Source organism: Triturus cristatus, chromosome 10 (genome assembly GCF_964204655.1).
Source record: "Triturus cristatus chromosome 10, aTriCri1.1, whole genome shotgun sequence".
NCBI classification, from domain to species: domain Eukaryota; kingdom Metazoa; phylum Chordata; class Amphibia; order Caudata; family Salamandridae; genus Triturus; species Triturus cristatus.
The window spans coordinates 994,827,439-994,850,453 of record NC_140593.1 but is presented as its reverse complement, the minus strand read 5'-3'; the positions used below and the strand labels follow the sequence as shown (position 1 = coordinate 994,850,453).

At 43.4% G+C, this 23,015-nt stretch overlaps 1 protein-coding gene across 1 annotated transcript in view; it reads right to left on the bottom strand.

The window, feature by feature from the left end:
* MYO15A (myosin XVA) overlaps nt 1-23,015 on the bottom strand; it is a 1,126,038-nt gene that overhangs the window by 1,025,300 nt on the left and 77,723 nt on the right. The window contains exons 7-8 of the mRNA XM_085631315.1: nt 18,839-18,844; nt 45-148 (exon numbers count right to left, since the gene is read on the bottom strand). Of these exons, the coding sequence (XP_085487441.1) occupies nt 45-148; nt 18,839-18,844 (110 nt within the window). The remainder of the gene's footprint in view (nt 1-44; nt 149-18,838; nt 18,845-23,015) is intronic.

The following is a 23,015-nucleotide window of genomic DNA, read 5'->3' as shown; positions in this document are numbered from 1 at the left end:
ATTATAACACTGAACTTTTATCTGATGTGTACAAGTTCACTTACTCCTCAGTAAAGATTTCCATGAACTTCCCAAACCTGCTGGAGTTATCATTCCTCACTGTTTTGGCATTTCCAAAGGATTCCAGCAGAGGGGTCGCTTCCAGAATCTAAACAATTAAACATAAAAGAAGAAGGCAAAAGGTAAGTTCACAGTGCGAAATGCATAAGCATATTAGAGTTGGCTACAAACGTCTACAATCAACAATGCTTCGGGCACCAAAACTGCAAAAAGAACAGAGTAGCCCCAGAATTCTACCAGACCACATTAAACATGATCAAAGTTGAATAATAGTGATCCCAGGCCAAAGTGTCCATGTGATACTACGTCTGACAGGTTTCTCTTACATCAAAGCATCCAGTCACCACAATCAAATCTATCAGAGTCCAATAAGGTATGAGTGTGCTATTAAGTGCCATTAGTTATTCCATCAGTCCCAAGTAACATCGCTTGCCATTCCATGCCAAATCAATGCAATGTAAAGTGTCATTTTTAAAGCTAACTCCAAAAGAACGTATCCACATCCAAAGTGTCCATATCAAGAATGCTTACAGGAAATCAATCTATTGCCACAAAGTCCATGAGTAAAAAAATAATTAAGCACATAATATTTTGAAATGCTGACAACTAAAACAATCTCATTAAAATGCCTGTCATAGGGTTTGTGTCACAAAATAATATGTAGAAATATATAGTGCTACACAAATATCATAGTCAGACTTGTGACTATCAAGAAACTAACTATATACTCATAAGTATAGATGTACTATTCTTTACTCCACATACATACATAGCTTGAAAATATATATATTTTTTTTTTCACTGAAAAAAACAAAGGTTACAGAGACGTAAAAATGTTAGGCTGACATTTCACTCATGCAAAACCAGAGAAATCCAGGAGTTATAGTTAGCTGAGCTAACTATAACTTGTGCCCCCGCAATGCACTGCTTATGACCTCACATATTACATCACTCATGACAATGGTCAGTGACATCACTGATGACATTTCAAATGACATTACTGATGACATCATCCAGTGACTATTACTGTTTTTAAACAATTTTTGAATGTTAAATATATATACCAAGGTGTAATGGTGAATCAGTGAGTGTATGAGTGCCTGTATGAATGATTTAGTGGTCGCTTGACTGACTGTAGGTGTCTCAGTGAATATACGGGTGAGTGACTGGTTGTGTGAATGTCTGTATCAGTATGGTAGTTGGTGTGTTAGTTGCTGAATGGATGTGTGAGTGGGTATGTGAGTTGCTGTATGGGTGAGCGATTGATTGTCTGAGTACCTGTATATGTGTCTGTGTGGGTGGGTGAGGAGGTATGTGACTGCATGTATTGATGAGTGAGTGGGTGAGTCCGTGGCTGCAAGGGTTAGTGAGTGCATCTGTCAAGAGCTGTATGTGTGAGTGAGTGTGTGTATGGTTGTGTAGGTGACTCAGTGCATTTGTCAGTGGTATATGGGTGAGTAACTATATATGTGAAAGGCAGTATAGGTGAGTGCTGGAGCATATGAGTGACTGTATGTGTGAGTGAGTAATTGTGAGAGAGGCCGTATAGGTGAGTGTGTAGTTGTGTCAGTGACGGTATAAGTGAGTGAGTATGTGTTAGTATGTGTATGAATAAGTGAGTGGGTGTGTGTATAACAGTATAGGTGAGTACGTGGCTGTGTGATTGACTCTATGGGTAAGTGAGTAGGTGTGTGAGTAGCTCTTTGGATGACTGACAGAGTGTGAGTGGCTGTATGGGTGCATGAGTGTATATATCATAGGCTGTATTAGTGAGTGAGTTGGATTATGAGTGGCTGTATGGGTGACTGAGTGGATGTATGTGTAGATCTATGAATTATTGAGTGGGTGTGCAAGTACTGGTAAGGATGTCAATGGTTCTGAGAATGGTATTGTGGAAGTTAGAGTGGGTGTATGAAAGGTTATATTGAGGTGTGAGTGAATGCATCAGAGATTCTGTGCATGATGTCATCAGTGATGCCATCAGTGATGTCAATTGAGATGTCATCAGTGATGTCATCAGTGCTGTCACTGACCATGTCATGAGTGTTGTTATATGTCACGTCAAAAGCAGTGCATTGCGGGGGCGCGAGTTATAGTTAGCTCAGCTAACTAAAACTGCTTGAATTTCTCCAGTTTTGTACGAGTGAAATGTCAGCCTTACTATAATGTCTCTGTAACCTTTGTGTTTTTTCAGTGAATTTATAAGGTTTTTTAAATTCCATTACTTAACTATAACGTCCCTGTAAGTTTTGTTTTTTAAGTGAATTTCTATGGCTTTTTAACTAGTAGTCACGTTTGCAGAGTGGTGGAGAAAGGTGGCTGGGCCTCCGACCAGCTCTCAGGAATTCCACTTTTAGGACTTACAGGAGGTACCAGGAGGGCTTCTTGGCCCCATAGGTCCCACAGGAGTAAAGTGGACTTCATCCCCCAACCAGAAGTGTACCACGAGCCGCGTTTGCAGAGTGGTGGTGAAAGGAGGCATGGCCTCCGAAGACCTCTTAGGAATCCCGCTGTGTGGGACTTATTGGAGATAACAGGAGGGGTAGTAGGCCCCCAAAGACGTCCTAGGGGGCCAACTACCCATCCTATTACCTCCACCACTCGTGCCTCCTAACGTACTACTAGTAGGGGGATGAAGTCCCCTTGGCTATTGAGGGTCTTTGGGGGCCAACTACCCTTCCTTTTGCCACCAGAAAGTCCCACACAGTGGGTTTGCTGAGAGGTATTCGGTGGCCACACTCCCTTTCTCCTCCACTCTGCAAACGCGCGTCCTGGTGCACCACTAGTTGGTGGTTGAAGTCCACTTCGCTCTTGAGGGTCCTTGGGGGCCAACTAGCCCTCCTGTTACCTACAGTAAGACCCCACCAGCTGAATTGCTGAGATGTCCTCAGAAGCCATGCCCCCTTTCTCCACCACTCTGCAAACGCGCCTCCTGGCGCTCTGCTACTTGGGGGGAAAGTCCACTTTCGTCCTGAGGTCCTCAGGAGGCAAGGGGACCTCATCCCCCTACCAGCAGTACAACAAGAGGCAAGTTTGCAGAGTGGTGGAGAAAGGGGGCGTAGCCTCCAATCACTTCTCAGCAATCCCAATGTTCGGGGCTTACTGGAGGTAACAGGAGTCCTTGCTGGCCCCTAAGGACCCTCAGCAACCAAGGGGACTTCATCCTCTGCCCAGCAGCATGCCAGGAGGTGCATTTGCACAGTGTTGGGGAAAGGGGACAGGGCCTCCGGTAAGTTGCCCGTATTTTTTCTGCTTTTATCTTTCTTTTTTATTAGGAAGGGGGGCACGTGGGCCCCATTCCCTGGACTATTTTGGATACCGGGGACCCAACCCCTGGGAGCCTGGCCCTTTTTTAATTCTTTTTTTTCTAAAGGGAGGGGGGCAGAGTGGCCCCCTTCCGGGTCATTTTCGACCCCGGGAACACCATCCCCCAGGGCCTGCCCCCTTTAAAAAAAAAAAAAAATTAGGAGGGAGGGGGCGCATGGCCAACCTTTTGTAGTGTGGGTGTCCTGGTCCCAACCCAGGGCACGCACTGCCAATGTTGGGGACTGCGGGGGGAGCCTGAAGGTCCCCGTGGTCCCTGCCGGCTCCACACCTCCTGAGGGAGACGGCATTGCTTTGGGATTCACGGAGCTGTTGAAAGCAATGTGTCTGTTTCCCTCCTCACTTCACAGCTGGCAGGGAAACAGACACTGCTCTGATTTCAGCGAGAGAGCATTTTCTGCTCTCGCTTGCTTGAAGCAGAGCAGGTTCACTATGGCTTGGCGGGGGAAAGCCATGGCAAACTGCAATGTCCTGGGGGGTGGGCACCCCGGGACATTGCTGGGGGGTGGCAGTTCCCAGGGCCATCTAGGGCTCAAGGAGAGGGGCCGCGCAGCCCTCCTCCTTTGTTAAGTAGGTGGTGGTCCCTGGGGCCAAGGAGCAGCAACAGCCCCCTTACTTATTATATTTGTACCCTGGTGAGGTTCTTGTACCCAGGCGCTGCGGGGGCTTTTTAAAAAAGTATGTGACTCGGGGAGGTAGCAGTCCCCGGGGTAGCGGGGGAAGCCTTAGAGCCTCCCCCACATTACTTAAAAAACAGTGTGCTCCGAGGAGGTTGGCGGTACCCGGGGCATGTGGGGTCTACGATGCCACCCCATATTATTGAAATTGGGGGAGGTGGCGATCCCTGAGGCAGGTAGGGTTCACAAGGCCCCCTCACTATCCCCAGGCAGGTGGCGGGCTCTAGGGCTGCAGGCATTCATATTTAAAAGTGCCTCAGGGAGGTGACTTTGATAAGCCCAAGGAGGGGTGCCCGTGCACCCTCCGCCTATATTCATCAAATGCCCCAGAGATCTGGTCTACCCGGGGGTAATTGTAAAGCAAGCGCGGGACCTTGTGGTATCTTTTTTTTTTTAAATTGCAGCAAATTTGCAATTATAGCGATTTTGTGCAATTTTAAAACTTTTATGCTGTGGTGTGGTTCTAGGGGGATCTCAACACCTTGGCTTGGGGGTCATGGTATTCCTACCCTGCCCCCTTTTATTTATTTTCATGTTTTTTGGGGGGGGGGACTCTGTGAAGCTGTGTCCCAAGATGGTTGCCAAAACTTCCCAGCTGAAGTGCTGGCAGCCAATCAGATCTGTGCATTTCTGTGAACGAGCTAGTCTTTTTTTCACGAAGGTTTCACGACCAGAGATATCACTATAATTTTCAGCTTAAATTTCTGAAAAACTGCTGAACGGATTTACACCAAATATCAAAAAGCACAATCTGCGTAACCACATCTACCTTTCTGCCAAATTTGTTGTAATTCCGTCCAGCAGTTCGGGCTGTAGGTTCGACAACGCGTTCGTATGGGAATTAACATTACAAATGCACCCTTATTTCGCACCCCTATTTCTCGGTCCTCACTGCACGGATCACCCCCAAACTTTCCATGACACACAGAACATACTTCGACACTGTTTTTGGGAATATGTCATGAAGATTGGCCACACAACGCCAAAGTTATAGGTAAGTTAAAAAAAGATGCTAGGTCCTAACTATAACTACCTTCTGGCGACTCCAGTAGGATATATATATATATATATATATATATATATATATATATATATATATATATATATATATATATATATATATATATATATATATATATATATATATATATATATATATATATATATATATGTATGTATATATATATATATAAATATATATATATATAAATATATATATATATAAATATATATATATATATATATATACACACACACACACACACAGAGATTCCTGTCTGCCAATCCTCGGCAGACCCATGTATACACATATATATGAATGAAAGTTATGTATACATGGAGTTAAGATTGGTAAATCTATACTCACCACTATACAATTAGTATTACGATCTTGTGGCTTTAAATATTCATTCCTGGACTTTTTTGAATGATGTTATTTAAAACATTATAAGACATCTGGCAGAATACCCTGACATAGGATCCTTTATCAATAGGTGTCAGTTAAAAATATCCTTCACACATGAAGTCTACTATCCTTACCCTTGAATAAAAGTCCATGTCATGTGTACCTGAACCAAATCAAACCCAAGCTACAAATATCAACTTCAAATCGTTTTACAAATCTATCTTTGCAGAAGGTTTTGATATCAGCAATACCTCTACAAAACCATTCTTGCTTGAAATAGTCTATGGCAGCAACTACACCAAACTCATCTCAGCCAAAGCTCCCATGTCAAAGAAACATCTACCAAATCCATCTCAGTTCAAAGTGAGGGAGATCTATACGAGTCCGACTCAGTACATAATGTCATTGTTGGAGACGACTCCGCCACATCCATCTCAATTTCAGGTAACCATGTCAGAGATACCTCTACCAAGGTAACTCAGCCAAAGAACTGTCACGCTCACAAATGTCAAATGGTATTGATTCTAAACAATCTAGGTTAACACCTCCATTAAATCACTCCTATGTGTAAGCAACAGAGGCAGAACTCTGTTAAAGTGATCACACCTAAAGAGAACCACTCCAAAAGGTGTGCAAAGCATTTTCGAACTAATTCAATTGAAATCCCAAAGTATGTGTATCAAAACACCGCTTCCATCTCAATCTAAAGCCTGTACATCTTAACTGCGTCTACTAGAACCCTCTCACCACAGCATGGGCGATTCTGAACCACAACTATGAAATCCATTATAACCCACAGTGAGCATATTTAAGCCACCTATCAAGCATTCATTTCACCTGAAGTAAGGATAATCTAAATCACCACCATATCTAGCTCACCCAAAATCTGTGTATCTGTGACTGCTCTACCAAATCCATCTCACTCAAAGTGAGTGCACCTGAGTCACCTCTATAAAATTCATACCACTCTCAAAGTTTGCATATCTGAGTGAGCTTCCCCAAATCTATCTGACCTCAAAGAGTGCAACTCCGAGACATCTTTGTAATATATTCTCATCCAAAGAGTCTAAATTCACAATGGGAATTTCTAACTTACCTCCGGAAAAATCACTGCACCTCCAAGTGTGCGCGTCTGAACACAGGTACAAATCCTTCCTATGCAATAGTGGGCACATTGAGCCAGCCTAGCTGCAGTTGATCCCAAAGTGAGTAAAGCTAAGACATATTTACAACAGCTCCATCAAAATTTGCAGTCTCCACATCCTACAGATGCCGGGCTATGACAGTCAATTTAAAGTATAGAAAAAAGAGATGGGTGGAATTCTTGAATTAATCTCAGCCACTGTTAATTACTTGGGGCGGCATGCCAGTCTATAGTTATTTTGCACATCATGCCACCTGAGTTTTGACCCAGCCATATACAAATCAGTCTTGATCTTGCTCCAATAGGAACAATCTAGTCTGAAAGGCCAGGCCATCTCCTCCTGAAACCGGAAAACAAACAACCCAAGCCCGATTTCACCCTGCACCCAACTGAAAATGCCAAACTAGGCCAAAATCGGTACTGGGTTCCTTGAGTTCTGATTCGGAGAGCACCTGGCTTGGCAGTTTGGACTGGACTGTTCCTAGTGGAGCAGGACCAAGACTTATATGGCTGTGTCTAATCTGAGATAGCATGGTGGGCAAACAAACAATGGGTTGGAATGCTCCTCCAGTCAATTGCCAGTGGTTACACTATTTTCACGCATTCCTCCTCTCAGTTTTTGTGTGTTTGATGTCACAGTTAATCTTCTTTGCGCAGTGAATCACCCCCATGAAAATATGCCATTCCTACTTCAGAAATTATAGCACTGTTGTAGTTGCCCCTATCACAGCATAGAGGACCCTTTAAGGTTTGCAATATGGCTGAGCTATACACATGCAAAGTTTTTTCTGCTTAAAGCAAACAGGCAACACACAATGCACAGCAAACAGAACACACCATACCTCGATCTGTTTAAAAATATGAAGCACAAAGGGAGACAAGAAGCATGGCAGAATCAATGTCATTTATAAGAATTCACAAAAAATCCTACTTTGTACTGTTCCTGAATGTTCCCACAAAATAATATTTTGGCTATGTGATGGGCTGTGTCAGCTGTCATAGTCTTCCACACAACAGGATCTTTGCTAAATGGTTGAAAGATGGGGAGCCTTTCTCCTCTGTAAATTGCGTTGTAAATGTAAATACCAAGTCAACCACATAGGTCTAACATTTTTTATGCAGAAAGTTCTTATACATTGTGATCAAGAAGAGCGGCCACAAAACAATTTACAGACATAATACAGGCCTAAGTAAATGCAGACTGTAATGCAGTTAGGAGGCTGATTAGCAACCATGATATGAGTCGGCAACAAGTATTCAGTAAGAAGAGGAGAGAGACCTAAAGAATTATGGGAGGAATGAGGCAACAATTTGGTGAAGAAAGCTGTAGAAGTCTAGAGATAGTGTGAAGAATAAAGCAAATTTGATTTTTTTTAAAGTTAACATCAAGGTATACAAGGTCATTGAGACCCTGTTGGGAGGCATTACAGCCTGCTAGGTCAGCTAAAGGCCCAGCACCCAAGGTGTGAAGAGTCAGGTGAAAGCATTAAACTTTGCAGAACAGGTCTCTGAATTACTGCGCGCACTCGGCAAAGTTCTCTCCGTCCATCATTAACACCCTTCACCCATTCTCTTACCCCACCATCCACCAAAACTGCACCTCTTACCCCAGACTCTCCTGCAATGCGATAGGTCTCCCGTATCCCATAGCTCAACGCCAATACCAGACCCTGAACATCTCCCTTGCAGATCATCCCTCCACTGTTCCCCTTCCAACCTTCCCCAAACCATTATCTCCCACTCCGGTTGCCACCGCCAACCTTTTTTCATCCCCTCGATCGACCCATGTGTCTCCCCCGTCCTCCGTACCATCTTTTCAACCTGCCCTTACTTCTCCCAACACCAGATACTGGCAACCAGCGCCTCCCCCTACCTTCATGTGAACCCCCACAGGGTGCATCCCAGACAGCCCACCCCATTCCTCCCACAATTGCGGATCATAACTGTCCTGTGCTCAACAAGCTTCTTTCCATGTTTTTGCATCTCTCTCAAAAAATGGACATCCTCACTTCGGCTCTATGCCACCCCAGTGACTCTCTGTTGTCTCGTCAACGCTACCCTCATTATCTCCTGCGGACCCTCTGCCCACATCCTTCCAGCATACCGACAGACAGCAAACTACTCAGATCCAAATAGACTCAATCACCCCTAGACAACTCAGATCTACTCCATCTCCTAAAGGTGGCGCAGCTTCTAATTCTGTTACCCCTCTTCTGATCCTCCCACAGGGGGTCGCCCGATTTTCACCATCATGTTTGACCTCATTCAAACTCACACATACCAGCCCAGTACACGCTCATCCCCTCTTAACTTGATATAGTTCCCAACTACCCTCCAGGAACCGCTAAGTCAGAAAGACAACAGCTTCTCCCGGAACTGCATGCTACACAATTGTGGGTCTGCAGTCAATCACCGTCTAGAAATATCTGACTCGATCCAGTCTCATAATCTTGACCACCTGATCCTCACATAAACATGGCTCAATGTCTCATCCAACCACGCTTTAGGCCTTCTTCTTCCTCCCAACAACCCCATTTTGTGCCACGACTGGGAAGGTAGATATGTTGGAGGTCTTGCACTCATTCACCGAAACTCCCTGAGATGCCAAACCCTCCCAGAGACTCATTTTCAGTCCTTTGAAGGCACGTCAGTGGAACTGTCCACATCCACTACCTCCAACGTCAGATTGAATGTGATTTATCACCCACCGGGTCAAATCAACACCTTCATCGAGGATTGCATGGATTTCTTCACCTTGCAACTCATCAGCCCAGACTACAACATCTTCCTTGGTGACTTCGACATCCACTGGGGAGGCGTGTGCAACAATTACATGGACACTTTTACCTCCTTTCTCAATGCCAATGATCTCCAACAACACTGCCAAAAACCCACACACTGCAAAGGCGCCATTCTGGATCTGATAATCTCCAACTCCCACAACCTAAAGACATATGACCCCATCCCAGTCGACTGGTCTGATCACATGCAGATTCCATTCTCCCTAACGGACCAGCATACCAAAACATACAAACAACCCATGAAAGTGAAAATATTGTTCAGGGACACATCCAACCTTGACACAAAAGCCATGGTCATCATGGCCCTTCCCTCCCTAATTTACGAGGCCACTGACAAATATAATTCCTGCAAGGAATCCCTTATCAACAAATCAGCACCCCTGAGGTGCAGATTATCCAGACCAAAACCTGCCAAGCCACGGTTCTCTAAAGAGCTTTATGAAGAAAAAAAGTATCAGAAAATGCGACAAAAAGAATGAAGACAAGCGCCATCTCACCTGAGTTTGACTAAGCTTCGCAAAGTGAGAAAACAATAGAAAGACCAAATCCTCAGAACCAAATCCTCCCACATCGGAGCCATTGTGAATTCTGCAAAGAAAAGACCAAAGCGCTTGTTCGAGGTCATTGCACAGGCTACTAACCTCTCCACCACCTAGGCTCCTAAGCTATCCGTGGCCCGCTGTAATGACTTAGCGGATTACTTCGATAAAAAAGTTTGAGACATCCATATCTCGCTGCCCATCAATGGCTCACTTCAAACAGTTGAGACTCTACCATGCAAGGCACTACAATTATGGTCATACTTCTTTCCAATTTGGGAAGAGGACCTAAAACGAACAATCTCCAAAATAAAACCCTCAAAGCACCATCGAGGTTCTATCAGCGAATGCCTTGCCACACACATTCTCCCCATATGGACCACCATGTGGAAATGTGGATTTTCCTGATCAGTTATGTCCCCTATCTTGGACCCCAACGGTTCTATATGCATGTTACAAGTACATGTATGTTCCCTCCAGTTCCAGTTTCTAAGACGCAAACATATGTGTGTCTACCGTCGACATGTTCTCTGTCAGATCCGCCATCAATGGGCTGGATATTCGATTCCTAAGTATGAAAGACCACCGACTTTATATGGCTAAGTTATTCCATTTTTACTGTTCAGGCAAGTAGGCCCGATTCTTTCCTCAAAGCCTTTTCCTGCTCTCTGTCTCTGACAGTTTCAGCTTGAGCTCGCATCTGTATCCATGAACTTTGTCCTACTCCCTGTGCAGCTAACGGTGCCTGCCTCGGCCAGTTTTCGCCTGCCTGCCAAGAAGCTGTATTTCACCTTCGAATTATCTATTTTGCTCTTCAGCCGATGCATTCCTGTCTAGTGATTTAGGTAAACATTTCCTTTTGCTCACAAGCAAAGGACTCGGCCTTTCCGTCCTCCTGCAAGTGATTCATAGCCCTGTTGCCATGGAAAGTTTTCTGCCCCTCGCATCTCATATAGACACTTAGACGCTTGTACACGCACATACAGTCAGTATAGAATAGATTCTGTCCGAGAGTCCTTCCTTGTGGATAACATAGTTCTCTAAACATAGGATGTTAGATATGATTTGGGATTAGGTTGACTTGACCCCCCAGACTTCTCGTCTCCACATGTAGAGCTAAATGTCAAGTCCCCTTCACCCCCTAGTTACACGTCAATCACACGTCATGCTGCTGCGCGCGCATCCATGTTAAGTATTATCTTATAGATCCACCTATGTAAGATAATCAGAGCCAATCATGTTTCTTTTTGCTCCTTATTACGCCTAGTTTCGATTACGTATTACCATGTCATCTCTCTTATCAATTGTTACGCCTTTTGCATTCGTTTCATTGTAATGTATGACCTATAAAAGTTACTTCTTGTCAATAAAGTATTGTACTTCACTTCCTGAACCCTCGTGGTGACGGAACCTGAAGGCCGCGACTCGAGTCGGCCATTTTGGAATAAAGCCCATTTAGAAAACCTCTTATACCACGGATTCTGCCTCTTGTTATTCTGAGCTATTTTACTTTATTTTAAGATTCCGTATGAAATTCAGTTTAGGTGAAAAGAATATTTACCACAACCATAGTGAACTCCTCTCTTAAACAGGGCCTCTTCCCAAAATGATAAAAAATGGGTCAAATCAACCCTCTCTTGAAAAAACAACCACCGCCCCGTCTTCATACTCCCTCTCCAATGCAAAGTCATTGAAAGTTGTGTAGCGTCCCAAATGGCCTCATACATTCGAACAAACAACCTCTTAGACCTTCTCCAATCAGGGTTCCACCAGGGTCACAGTACAGAAACTGCGATCTGGCAAATAGTTAATCACTCCCTCAGAATCCTCGAATCCGGCAACTTCTGCCTCCTGGTCCTCCTTGATTTATCTGCTGCATTCGACACTGTCAGCCATCAGGACCTTCTTTGTACTCTTGAACTACAAATGGGATGTGGAGGCACTGTCCTCAACTGGTTCTTCTCATACCTATTGAACCGCTCCCAAAATGTGAAACTGGGCAACTCACTTTTGAGACCAGTCGTTGTTCTCCAAGAGAGTGCCCTCAAGGCTCGATCCTCTCCCCAACCCTCTTTAATCTCTACCTAGAACCTCTTTGTGTGATTCTCAGAAACTCTGGGATTTTGTTCCAGCACCTGTATGCCGACAACACCCAAATATACCTGAAAATCTCATCTCCAGAAGACGCTACCCTGCTTCCTAAAACACTCTTAAAGATTCAAAACTGGATGTCCAACCACCATTTAAAACTCAACCCAACTAAAACAGAATTTCTTTTGATCTCACCTCCGTAAGCAAAAGCGGCAGTACAAAAATGGATGGCCAAACATCAAACCCTGGATGACTGCCCCGCCACTGTTCAGAATGCCAAATGACTCAGCATCACCCATGAAAATCATCTGATTTTGCACTGCCACATTGCAGTCATAGACAACAGTGCATGTCGCCACCTTAGGCAGCTTTGGGACATCAGACAATTGATTCCGGAATAAAACCTCAAAATAGTGGTGAAGTCTCTCGTTTTCATGGAATTTCCCTTCTTTTAGGCATTCCCAAGGTTCACCTAGGCCCACTGAGTGCAACACTACATGCTGCAGCACGCTTGGTTTTAGACCTCATGAAATTTCACTACATTTCCCCAGCCAAGTTAGCCCTCCATTGGCTCCCCATTGAAGCACGGGCCCAATTCAAAATTACTTGCATTACCCACAGAGCGCTGCACTCCTCCTCACCCTCTTATCTAAACGAGAAACTGAAAATCTCAGGAGCAAACAGGGGTCCAGAAATGCCAAATCCCTGCTACTGGAATCCTCCACCTTTAGTAAAGAACAATACAAGAACCAATCTTTCTCTGGAAGTGCAACTAGAATCTGGAACTCTCTGCCCCCCTCCCTCCGTCTAACCACCTGCTGAGTAACCTTCAAAAGGGACCTCAAGCTTCTCCTTTTTGACAGACATCTTGGTTGATTCACCCTCGATCAGACTTATATACTTCCCCCACTAAGATCTGACCTGGCTGGTTTTACAACCTGTCCTGGTTTTACGACCACCCAACCAGTACATAACTCAACACATGAGACAACTCCACTGACTCCCATTCAACAAGAGAATCACCTTCAAGCTCATCACCCACACCTACAAAGCTCTCCACGACGCAGGACAAGCATATCTGAACCACCGCCTCTCAATCTTCGCACCCCCAGACAACTCCGCTCAACTTGCCCTGGCCTCTAATCCACAGATTCACAGGACCAGAACAGGAGGCAGATTGTTCTCCTACCTCGCCGCCAAGACCTGGAACACCCTGCCCCTCCACCTCAGGAATTCACCATCGCTGATTCAATTCAGGAAGGAACTAAAGACCTGGTTTTTCGACTAAACCTCCACACCCAGACGGATCAGCAGCCCCCCCAGTGCCTTGAGACCCTCACAGGTGAGTAGCCACGCTTTATGAAGTCCTAATTGAGTGATTGATTGACCACCTACATTGATGCATTTACTGTGTATCTTCCTTGCTCGTTTGCTGTAATTATTTCTTGTGATAACTCCTGCAAGCACCAACCATTGTAAACGACAAGTTTAATTACCAGTATTGTAACCCGCTGCAACCCTTGTATCCTGCTTCAATTCAAACTTTATTCGGTCTAAAAACAATAGGCCATAAAAGTACATAAAAACTATGAACATAGCTGTAATTGCATATAAAAGTTTAGAAATTATTGTATCCTGCTTGTTGTAAAGCGCTCTGATGCCTTTGGGCCATGTCCGCGCCTTAGAAATTTGCAAAAATAAAATAAAAAATAAGTAAAGTTTGATGTTTTCAGTTTATTTATTTTCGTGAAGCAAACTTGTATCGTGGCAATGTGATTCTTGAAAAAAAAAAAACAATGACCATAATGTGCAGAGCATTTTGTCCCTTTACGTCAGAGTCACTGTGATGTCTTCCTACATGGGACTACCTTGCCTGGATGGTGGTACTAAGGTATGGAAAATAAGTCAGAGTTGGTCAAGTGAACATCAGTTTAACCCGATGGCCCTGTGGTAGACAGCTGTGAGGTCAAAATAAACAACTGCGGAGACAGCTAAGGCCCGTTGCTGTAAACAAAGTGCCTCCGTAGACTAAACAGAGTAGGGGAACTGCAAGTTGGGTGCTGCTCGCACTGCAGATTTATGGCGGTGCTCCTACTTTGACAAACTTTCACTTCCCTCCATAGTCGTAGGGGTGAAAGGGACAAGGTGGGATAGAGAAGAATGGCAGATGGAAGACAAAAGAGAAACAGGTTTCTTTAAAAGAGAAATTAAGCAAAATGACTGAAACAAAGTTTCTTTGAGTAGAGGCAGTTTAAATGTAAGACCAGTGGCTGCTCCTCCACTAAGGCAGAGGAGCGTCGCCCCACTGCTACTTCAGCAGTGTAAAAAATAAAAATAAAATTACAATAACAAGCCGTTATTATCATTTTAATTTTCTGTGAGTGATTGGAGCCAGGTCTAGGCGGGGCGGGGCTAGAGGCGCAACTAGAGCCAAATTTCAGGAGGGGGCTAAGAAAAAATTTCGGGAGGGGGGGTAATTTTTCCAGAGTGAAGATGTAGGAGCTCTAAGAAGGGGTGAAAAACAACCTGTGAAGTACTTGGGTGCCGCTGTGTGTGTGCCCGGGAAGCTGCCTCAGCCCGGGCTGCCACACACAACGGGGGGGGGCTGAAGCCCTTTGAGCCCAATGGGCGTTGCGCACCTGGGCGGGGCTGAGCACGGTGAGGAGTGGTTTTGGCACTGTGTTGGACAGCCCCGTGGAGAACATGCCCAGGCTTCTAGGTACTGCCTGAGCGGTCAAACAGGCCGCCCAAACCAATCACGACACTGCTCATGCAGCGTTGTGATTGGCTGGGAGAGGCTGGGAGCCTGCGTTAGCAGTTGACGGTGAAGCACAGAGGCACTGAAGATTAGTTCAGAGTCACGCAATGTGATGAAGTGAGAAGCAGGGCAAGGGTATCTATATTTAAGCATCTAGCATTGCAGGATACTTCGATTTTAGTGACTTCAGAAAGGAAACTGACCACCTACGTCATGCACAGTTCAGCACTATAAAAGGATCCATCTTCACTTTATGACTATTCCCTGAGTCCAGAGAGTGGTGCAATACTTTCTTATTAGTCAGGGAATGCTTACTCAATATTTAGTAGGAGACTTGACCACGTGACGGCTGATCCCACACATTACAATCAGTGGCTGGTGGGTCCAAATAAGTGGAACCCCGAAACCAAAGAAAGTATAAGGATAACCATTATTTTGCATCGTATTTTATAAGGATTGAGAGGGATCCTTTCTCACGGGGCGCACCCAGAAAATCCGTCTCCCTCCCTTCACCTCTCGAGCCAAGCGCAGCATCTGCGGCATCCCTCAAGGATCATCCCTCAGACCAAACCTCTTCCACATCTACATCACGGACTTCGTCAGAACCCACAGCATCAACATCGTCTGCTATGCTGACGACATCCAACTCATCCTCTCGCTCTCAGCGGACCCCACCACGATGAAAATCAACTTCCACAACTGTATAAAGAACGTCTCAGACTGGATGAAGAACAACTGCCTGAAGCTCAACACGGACAAAACTGAAGTACTTATCTTCAGCAGACACACCTCACTCTAGAACGACTCCTGGTGGCCATCGGAACTCGGACCCACCCCCACTCCGAAAGACCACACCCGCTACCTCTGCATCATCCTGGACAGCCAACTCACCATAAAATGTCAGATCAACCCTGTCGCCTCAGCCTGCTTCCACACTCTACGCATTCTCCACAAAGTCTTTAACTGGCTCCTCATCAGCACCAGGAAAACTGTGATGCAGGCCCTCACCACCAGCCAGCTGGGCTATGGCAACGCACTCAATGCAGGCACCACCCCCGAACTCATGAGAAGACTCCAGACGACCCAGAACGCAACAGTTAGACTGCTCCTCAACCTGCCAAAGAAGACCCACATCACCCAGTACCTGAAAGACCTCCACTGCTCCCCATCCAGATAAGATGCAAATTCAAGCTCCTGATCCACGACTACAAAGCCTGCCATGACCAAGGACCCGCCTACATGAACACCGCCTAAATTTCCACCGACCTACCAGCAAGAAGATGCTCCTTCTCCCACTTCGTCGCCAAGTCCTGGAACACCCTTCCCCTCCACCTCCGAACTTCACCCTTGCTGATTCCCTTCAGGAAGGAACTCAAGGCCAGGTTCTTTGACTGACACCGCAGCACAGCACCTGAATACCCTCTCGGGAGATAAGTAGGGCTACATAAGTACCACTTGATTGATTGATTACTTCCTGCACAAAAACAATCCTTCCTGTAACACAGGCACCCTTGCAGCAAGGTGAAAGGGTGCTTGTGTTGGTGCTAGGCAGCCTCAAGTGCGCCAGCACAGATGGAGAGCTGAAAAGCATCCCATCTTTATAGATATGACACTGTTCAGCTCTCTCCCGTTCACGCATCACAGCACAGCAACTTTGCTTGCCTCCCTGCATTGCATAAACTTTTAGTAAATATGCCTCATATCTCTAACGGCACCAAGCAAGTAAAGTGAAGGACCCCAACTATCACTAAAAGAGTTCTTTCACCTTTTCATCTTTCCTTCAATCCATCTATCATTCCTTCCACCTAATCATCTACCCTACCTGTCATACTTCTAGCTTTCAATCCATCCATCGTTCCTCTAGTCCAGCCATCCATCATATCACCAATCCATCCATTCTGTCACCCATTCATTCATCCATCCATCTTTTCTACGATCCATCCATAAATGTAATTCATCCACTAACCAATCCATTCATCCATCCACCCATCCACTGTGTTACCCATCTATCCAGCCATCTGTTCACCCATCCACCTTTTCACTCTTTCTCATATCCATCCATCCATCCATCCCATATCAGCCCCTTTCGACCTTAAATCTTTCCAACCATCCATTAGTTTATCTGTCTTTTCACCTTCCCATCCATCCACCCACCCATCGTGCAGTTTGCTCATTCTGTTGACTTTATCTCTGTCTCTCTGTCCTTTCCCCCTTTTAATTTTCCTTTTTCCATTTCCTTCACTGAATGTATCTTGTTGCATCCTTCTTCTAGTTGCCCTCAGCTTTGTAAAGGAATTCCATGACTTTATATGAGCTTTTGTCTACAGACCTGGTAAAGGTTCGGCCTATAAATGACTCAACATTTTAATGCGACCTAGCGTATCAAAACATTGTGATTACAACAAACAGGGACAGCCCTGTAACCCAAACCTTGGGCTAATAAACAATATAAATGCTTCAATGGTTCAGGTTCCTAGTTCAAAGAAGAAACAATTGTGACTTCAAATGATTCATTTCAATAATCCCATAAAAAAATCATGAGATAATTGAGTACCCTTAAGAAATTATCAAAAGATATATTTTTCATTAGTAAAAAATTCCAAATATGCAGTAATACAAAACGTGCTCATAAAGTTACACAAACATATTTCAATAACAAGGACAAACTATAGTGTAAACATAATTAATAATAGTGGCAAAAAAAGAAACAATTATATAGAAACACAGGTTTGTAAGATCACAAAAACACTCAATGCTTCCTCTTATTTTTTGCCAAGGAAGGCGTTGACGGCGTTTTGACCATATTCATTTATCAGGTCATCATCAGGACAGAACATATAAAGAGCAACCATCAGTCATTCAAACAAAGCTGGTTCAATGTCAGGCAACAGGAAAACGCAATAATCACACTGCGATTCATTCAAGATATAATTTGTGCGAGGCCAAAAGAAATTTGTCGTAAATGGGGAACTATTGAAATCTTAAGTTATGTGGTCCTTCCCAGATCCAATCCATATACTTTGAATTGCTTAATTTGTGTAACTCGGAATGCGGTGACAAGAGGAGTGGAATTTGACTCAAGCAATTCAAAGTATATGGATTGGATCTGGGAAAGACCACATAACTTAAGATTTCAATAGTCCCCCATCTATGACAAATTTATTTTGGCCTTGCACAAATTATATCCTGAATGAATCGCAGTGCAATTCTTGCGCTTTCCTGTTACCTGAGATTGAACCAGCTTTGTTCGAACGACTGATGGTTGCTCTTTATATGTTCTGTCCTGATGATGACCTGATAAATGAATATGGCCGAAACGCCGTCGACGCCTTATTTGGCAAAAAATAAGAGGAAGCATTGAGTGTTTTTGTTTTTATGATTCTACAAACCTGTTATTGTATATATTTCTTTCCTTTTTTGCCACTATTATTATTTATGTTTACACTATAGTATGCCCTTGTTATTGACATATGTTTGTGTAACTTTATGAACACCTTTTGATTTACTTCATATTTGGAATTTTTTATTAATGCAAAATATATCTTTTGATAATTTCTTAAGAGTACTGAATTATCTCATGATTTTTTAATGATTTCATTGAAATGAATCATTTGAAGTCACAAATGTTTCTTCTTTGAACTAGGAGCCTGAACCATTGTAGCGTTTACATTGTATCAAAACATTGGGCCGAGTGGCAACCCTTCTAAACGTCCATCACCCAATGAGAATGAAAATGATCACATTTTTATGTATGTTGCTGGTTACATATACACCGAGTAATCAAAAAGGGTCTCTCAAACTGATGAGAACATATTTAGTGTAATGCAATCATGTAGTCATGTTTTCCAATCATCTCTTGATCTGATGTTTACCACTTTCCCCATTGTTATTCCTATATCCTTCCTTCCTATATCTTCCTAGATAGCACTGAGCACTACCCTTTATCTGATCCTTCTGCATAGCACGCTTACCCCCGTTACCTTACCATAACGTCATATCCTACTGTTTTTAGCTCTGTTTCAACTATTTCTAAGTTCACTTTTATCTTGATTCCTTTTCCTCTTTCCACCCAAATGCAGCTGCATCTGGTCTTCCCTCCACTGTTCAATTTGCAGTGCATCAGCAATTTGCGTGCTCATTTTTATAACCATCCTAGATTGGCCTCATTCAAGCTCTCAAATCCTCCTTAACGTGCTGGAATAATTTAGAAATAGGTACCTGCTCTCCCTGATCTCACACATTTTCCTTCTCTTCACACCTCAGATAAATCAGCTCTGCCTTCGGCTGATCAGCTGAAGTATTACTGTCTTCTCAAACACACCACATGTTTTCTCTACCAAGTCATCTTCTATTCCCCGCTCACCTGCTCCAGCCCCTTGCACCTTCATAACAGTTTGTTTATATACCTATAAAACTTAGAAATGTGTGGCTCATTTCCTTAACCCACACCAGTCGCTTGTAGTCTTGTCACCTCTGTTTTCATTACTAATGCAAGATCTAGTAGTGCACTGTCATTTACAGATAGCACATTTTCCAATGAAATGGCCACCAAAATTGCACAGACAGGTAAAACTATGTGGTTCACAAAGATAATATGTGGGAATTAGGTTAAAGAAAAAATGTCATGTGTGCATCACCAAGTGTATTGATTTGTTTTGATCCGATTAAAATACCTGTTTGTGTCACACTTCAGAATTACAAAAACATGTGCTTTAGCTGTGCTATCCTAACTGCTGATATAGTCTGAAATATGTGTACAGTTAATTTGCAGGTATTTACATTTTGTTGTGTTAAAAAAAAATGTACATCCCATAGCCTTTCCTTTCACACTCCCTGTACGACAATAAGAATGTCACATAGTTCATTTGACAATCTTCTCACTTTGCAGTAAAAGAAACGTAAACTCCAATATCAATGTCAAAAGGAAAAGCAGCAAGTTGTCAGAAGAGATAGGCTTTACATTTGACTACGTATTTGAAGAACAGCAAATGTGATTGAAAGAAATTAAAGGCCTCTTAATTGCTCATTCACCTTCTGAACACAGCATGTTTATTCTGGGGGTTCTACAGCACTCACTGCACCTCTGCTTCCAGGCTTCATCACTGATAGACAGTTATCTCCTTTAACTGCTTGTTTTCCATTTGTCATTATCCCATGGTGTATCCTCTACTTCCCTGCCTCGCTATGCTTTTAAATCTTTCTCCATGGCAAATATTTCCAGACTCTTTGAACCACACCACTTTTGTCTATTCTTAAAATACCCCACTCAATTTTTCTGAATTGCCACCTTTTAGAGTATTTACCTGTCTCCTTTCTTTCCAAACGTTGTACAGATAGGTTACCAAAATCTTAATTCTCATCCTCTTCTTTCTCCTCTAGCCTCTCTACAGTCATGCCCTTCAGTCAGCCACTAGCTCTCCTTAACTTCTAAGCATCACTCGACATCATTATCTCGCCTCATTATTCTTATACTTTCCAAGCTTTTCATACTGCCGACCATTTTGTTCTCTGTCCACCCTCTTTTTTTCTTAAAATTTAGAGCAGCTTTAACTGGCTTATTAGTTTATCTTCCCCGTCATACAACTATTCAGTTTCCAAATTACTAAATGTATTACACTCCATAACTGCACTAGCCCACATTCTACTCTGATAACCACCTCTCATGGGTGCTGAGGGCCTCTTCCCCTTCTGACTTTACTACCACTCCCAGAAACCCATCCACTGATTTTGTAATCTATTTAGGTTGCCTGATGCATTATTAATCAATGTCTCAGGGGTCAGAAATACTTCTCTCCTATGAAGCCTCTCAGATAATACTCTAATGGGGTCTCATCTGGGATTTGTGAGACGTTTCTGTTATGAGATGTTATGTTATGTCATTGTATGTTATGCTATGCTATGCTATGTTCTGAATTGATTTGGTAAAGCACTCACTTTAAAGCTCTGGCAGCATCTTTAACATTTGGAGTATCTCAGGATTCTGCCCTATAAAGACATTGCTTCACCATCTATGTAAATTCTTTAGCAAAACACTTTTAATCTAAAGGTTATAACCTGTATATATACATATACAGCTCCTGGTCAGCCTTAATGGTGGAATTCCCTGCAGTCCTTACTGTAATCAATGTCTAGAACTTATCTGTGAGCAAATAAGCAGTAATTATCTCAAATACTATGAAGAGTAAAACCAATGCTGCCTTTGTTTAATTTACATAATTTCTGTAATTGTACTCAGACTATGAGCCCACCTAAATACCAGCACATGCTTATTTGTAAAGCACACATTCACCCATGGGCATTGTGGGGTTGAATAACAGTTGTTTATTGTTAGCCAACAGTACTTTTATCAACCTCAGAAGGATGAAAGGCTAAGTGGACCTGCCAGGATTTGAACCTCTCACCATATGGCCAAACACAGGCCCCTACAATGGACGCATTAGTCCACTAAGCCACCAGACTCAGCCGTTGTCAGGAGGGAGATAGAGTGAAAATGTTTCATTCCATCAGGTACTCACCCATCATTTTAAGAACTGGGTTAACCATGGCTGCTTAAAAGGAACATGAAATGAAACCTTGCTCCAAGGAGGCATGAAATAGTGTTTCCAAGGGTTTTAAAGTCTTTCTGCCTGGCTGTTTGACCAAGAGTAATTTGCGTTGTGCTTCATGGAGATGCTGTACAGCTAAAGATTTTAAAGATGAAAAAGATAACCTGCCATCGCTATGTTCCATGCTAGCTTGAGGGAAGTTCTCATTTTCAATTACTTGTCTAATATGCTGAATGTTATCAACTAAACCATTATTTATAATATGACATAGATCCTTGCAATGGAATGATATCCAGCATTGTTCTAAGGTCACCTCATGGATCTCAAATTATCTCAAAAATATAGTGAGATATTGCAACTTTATCTGAAAATACATTTTGTTTGGTTGATCTTTTGTCTTTATATCCCACCATCGCCTTTTCATAATTAATGCTAAATGATTTATCATAATCACATCTCCACTTACATTCTGCCTTCTATTAGTTTTATGACTTTTCATTATGGTTGAGTACCAGGGAGCAGATTATCTCTGCTTCCTAATGTGGTCTGCACCAGGACCAACTCATTACTCTCTTTGGTAATCCAATTATGATATGCAGTACATTGGTCCTTCGCATTGTTTTCAAAAGGTGGCATTTTTTTGGTATTAATGCTTCTTGAAAATGGGTCAGATTCATATGTTTTCTAGTTGTGAGTCTGGATAAGTTCTTTCATCGATTTGATTTAAGTCAGTCCATGTTGATCTTAAATTTGATGATGAAAAGACCAGACCACAGGTTAGGTTTAACCAAAAGGCCGCCTGTATCAATGTTATAAGTCCACACATGATCAAGAATATGACATTTAGGGCCCAATTCCGATGTAGTTTGGAAAGCATTGTAACTGAATCGGTTCCGGAATGCTTTCTGAACGATTCAGCTCAGGGGAGTCTGACCAAGCGATTTGGTTGCATCCTGATGCTTCCGGATAGGAGTCAGTCGGACTCCCATTGACTTCTATGGGAGCCTCTGTTCTGAACAAGAACACTGGCTCCCATTGAAGAAATGGGTGGCTGGGAAAACCTTGCACTGTGTGCCAGGCACTCCATGGTGCCTGCCACACTGTACATGGTTGGAAAAGGAGGTCCCTTGGGTATCCCGACGGGCCCAATTCGGAGTGCCCCGGGTGAAGGGGGACTGCTATGGGCCTTCAAAGACTGATTCCAGCAGCCGATTAGTTCCGGAGAAACTGATTTGGAACAGCTGTCTGAATCGTTCAACGTACTCAATCACTCGTAAAACCGAGTCCATAAAGCTGTACGATTCGGCTCTGAAAGACGTGACCTGCCCAAATGCCTATTGAAACCGATTCGGTCAGCCCTAACGGTTTCCAGGCATCGGAATCGGTCGTTGGGAAATGTGTCCGATTCGGTCAGAAGCAAGGGTTCCGGATCGGATTCGGCAAATACAAATCCGATTCAGAACCCTTCCGCACAACATCGGAATAGGGCCCTTAGTGTAAGTGGGACCATTTAAGCAAGGTTCAAGTTTGAAGATGTCAACAAATTACAGAAGCCGTTATTTTTTTTCTTAAGAACTTTCTGCTCATTGGTTGATGTTTTCAATAACAAGTAACTTAGAGGTAGAGTTCAAAAAAGGGCAAATTAGGTTAAATTGGTCCAAAGGAAACATT